The 2,170-nt window shown below is 59.7% G+C and overlaps 1 protein-coding gene across 1 annotated transcript; it reads right to left on the bottom strand.

The window, feature by feature from the left end:
- Positions 1–507: 507 nt before the first annotated feature.
- LOC147975117 (uncharacterized) lies at positions 508–1,155 on the bottom strand. The gene has a single exon (XM_087520279.1). The coding sequence runs from the start codon at positions 1,153–1,155 to the stop codon at positions 508–510; it is 648 nt and encodes a 215-aa protein (XP_087376405.1).
- Between the last annotated feature and the right edge of the window lie 1,015 nt (positions 1,156–2,170).

The following is a 2,170-nucleotide window of genomic DNA, read 5'->3' on the forward strand; positions in this document are numbered from 1 at the left end:
CACGGTGCAGGTGCCAGCGGCGGCAGCTGGCCTCCATAGGGTGGCGCCTGGGCGGGCGCGTCGTAGCTACCGAGCGGTGGTGGCGCGAGCGGGGCGCCGTAGGGCTGGTAGGGGGCGGCGATGAACGCCTGGTGGCCCGCCGGATGGGGGCCAAGGAGACCCGGTGCAGGGGCCCGCGGGACGGGCATGTGATAGGCGTGGACGACGCCCGTTCACGGGTTCTGCCCGGCGGCCCACGGAGAAGGCGGCTGCTGGAAGTGGGGCGCCCCCCTGCGCCCTGCGCGTGCTGCTGCTGCTGGCGGTGACCCCCGCCCCCCGCCGGCCCCCGCCACCTTGCGGCTACTGGGGAGGCGCTGGGGGCGCGGGCGGAGCGGGCGGCAGCGGGTAGTAGCCGGCAGGTGCGGGCGGCGCGGACTGGCGGCGGGGGGTGGGGGGCTGGAGGAGCAGGGCCGCCGTGGGTGGTACCAGCGGCGAGAGCGGTGTGCTGGACCCACTGCTTCAGCTTCGTCATCCGGCGCTCGTCAAGTTTGAGGTACGTGACGATGCGCTGGAAAGGGGTTGCGGCAATAGGGTGAGGTTGAACGCCGCGTTGCCGAAGTCCTCAATAAGACTGATGGTGAGGGTGCTCAGCATGAGGTCATCAGAGACCTTAGTGCCGATGTCACGAAGCTCGTCGACGCGCATCTTGAGTCTCATGCAGTACTCGTCGATGGTGGAGTTGTCCTGGTGACAGCCGAAGAACTCCTGCTGCAAGAAAACAAGGCGCTGGAGTTTGTTGTCGGTGGACAGTGCCTTTATCTTGGCCCACACGGTGCAGGAGTCGTCGTCCTCGGCGACGACCGTGTGGAAGATGTCCTTCAAGACCGTCTGGTAGAACCAACAGATGAACGTGGCCTCGATGGCGGACCACTCCGGGTCGCCGTGCATGTACGCGCTGTCCACAGAACCGTCGATATGATCGGTGAGATAGTACTCACGGAAGACGAGGTTGAAGTAGGTCTTCCACGCGTAGTACGACGTGCTGGAGTTGTCGAGCCGGATGGGGACCCGGGCCTCAATATTGAGATCACGGATGGCGGCAGCGGAGGGCTCGGGACCAGCGAATGGGTTGGATGAGTGAGTGGTAGAGGAGCCGAGAGAGGATGGCCATGACATGGCGGCGGCGTATGGGTGCGTGGTAGCGGCTAGGGTTGGGTTTTGGGGAGGAGATGGCAGCAGCAGCGGGGCCGCTATAGTGAGAGGCGGGTGCGGTGACAGAAGAGATTGGCGCGCTGGTGGAAAAGAAGCAGGCGGCTGCGGCACGGGACGCGGGGTGGTAGCGGCATGGGACGCGAGGCGACTGGCAGCGGTACTACTACGAGATCAACACGTAGTAGCAACGGCGCGAGGTGGCTTGCACGCGAGTTGGCGTGTAGCGGCAGAAGCAATCGGCGTGGGGCGGCTTGCAGCGATGCGAAAAGTGCGGGCTACAGCTTGGCGGGACGCGCGGGCGGAAGCGGGCACTAGCGGTGGCGGCGCAGGAGGGTAGGAAGAGAGGCGCAGCGGTGGCTGATGCGGTGGTGGGGTACGACGGCGGCAACGGCGCGTGGAGGCGCAGCGGCGGCGGCGACTATCTAGGGTTGGACCGAAAAAATGATACCATGTAGACAGATGATTTGCAATGCGATGTATTGATTGGGGTGCTGGTGCACGCATATATAATACAAGGGAAGGCCTCTACCTCAACTACACAGGACTAGGAGGTGGGCCACAACTCCAATACACGTGCAGTACAAAATACGTACTCAACAGCCACGATCCCCTGCCTGTCTCCTATAGCCAGAGGAGGGAGACAAGTGGTGGATGTGGGCTGGGCCTTCCATTTTGCTATATGGGCCTCAATGCTCAGTAGATTAGATCCGTCTCTTTTCTTTTTTTATACTGTTTTATTTACTTCACCTATTTTATATTTTAAATAGTTGCCAAAAGAATGTTGTTATTTATGAAAAGTGACACATAAATACTGTGTATTATTCGGAGCTAGCACACAAAGTTTGGAGGCAGTTTGGAGTTAAGTAAATAATGGTTTATTTTGAAAAGGTCAATTTCTTTGTTGTTGGACCACTTGTTAAATTCCTAGGGATTATTTGGTGATTCAAATGATGTTGGTTGCAACATGAAAATGACTAGG

This window comes from Triticum urartu, chromosome 4A (genome assembly GCF_056163025.1).
Source record: "Triticum urartu cultivar PI428250 chromosome 4A, HENAU_Tu73, whole genome shotgun sequence".
NCBI lineage: Eukaryota > Viridiplantae > Streptophyta > Magnoliopsida > Poales > Poaceae > Triticum > Triticum urartu.

Excerpts from the sequence above, each read along its gene's own strand:
- LOC147975117 (XM_087520279.1), bottom strand. The coding sequence starts at position 1,155 with ATGTCATGGCCATCCTCTCTCGGCTCCTCTACCACTCACTCATCCAAC.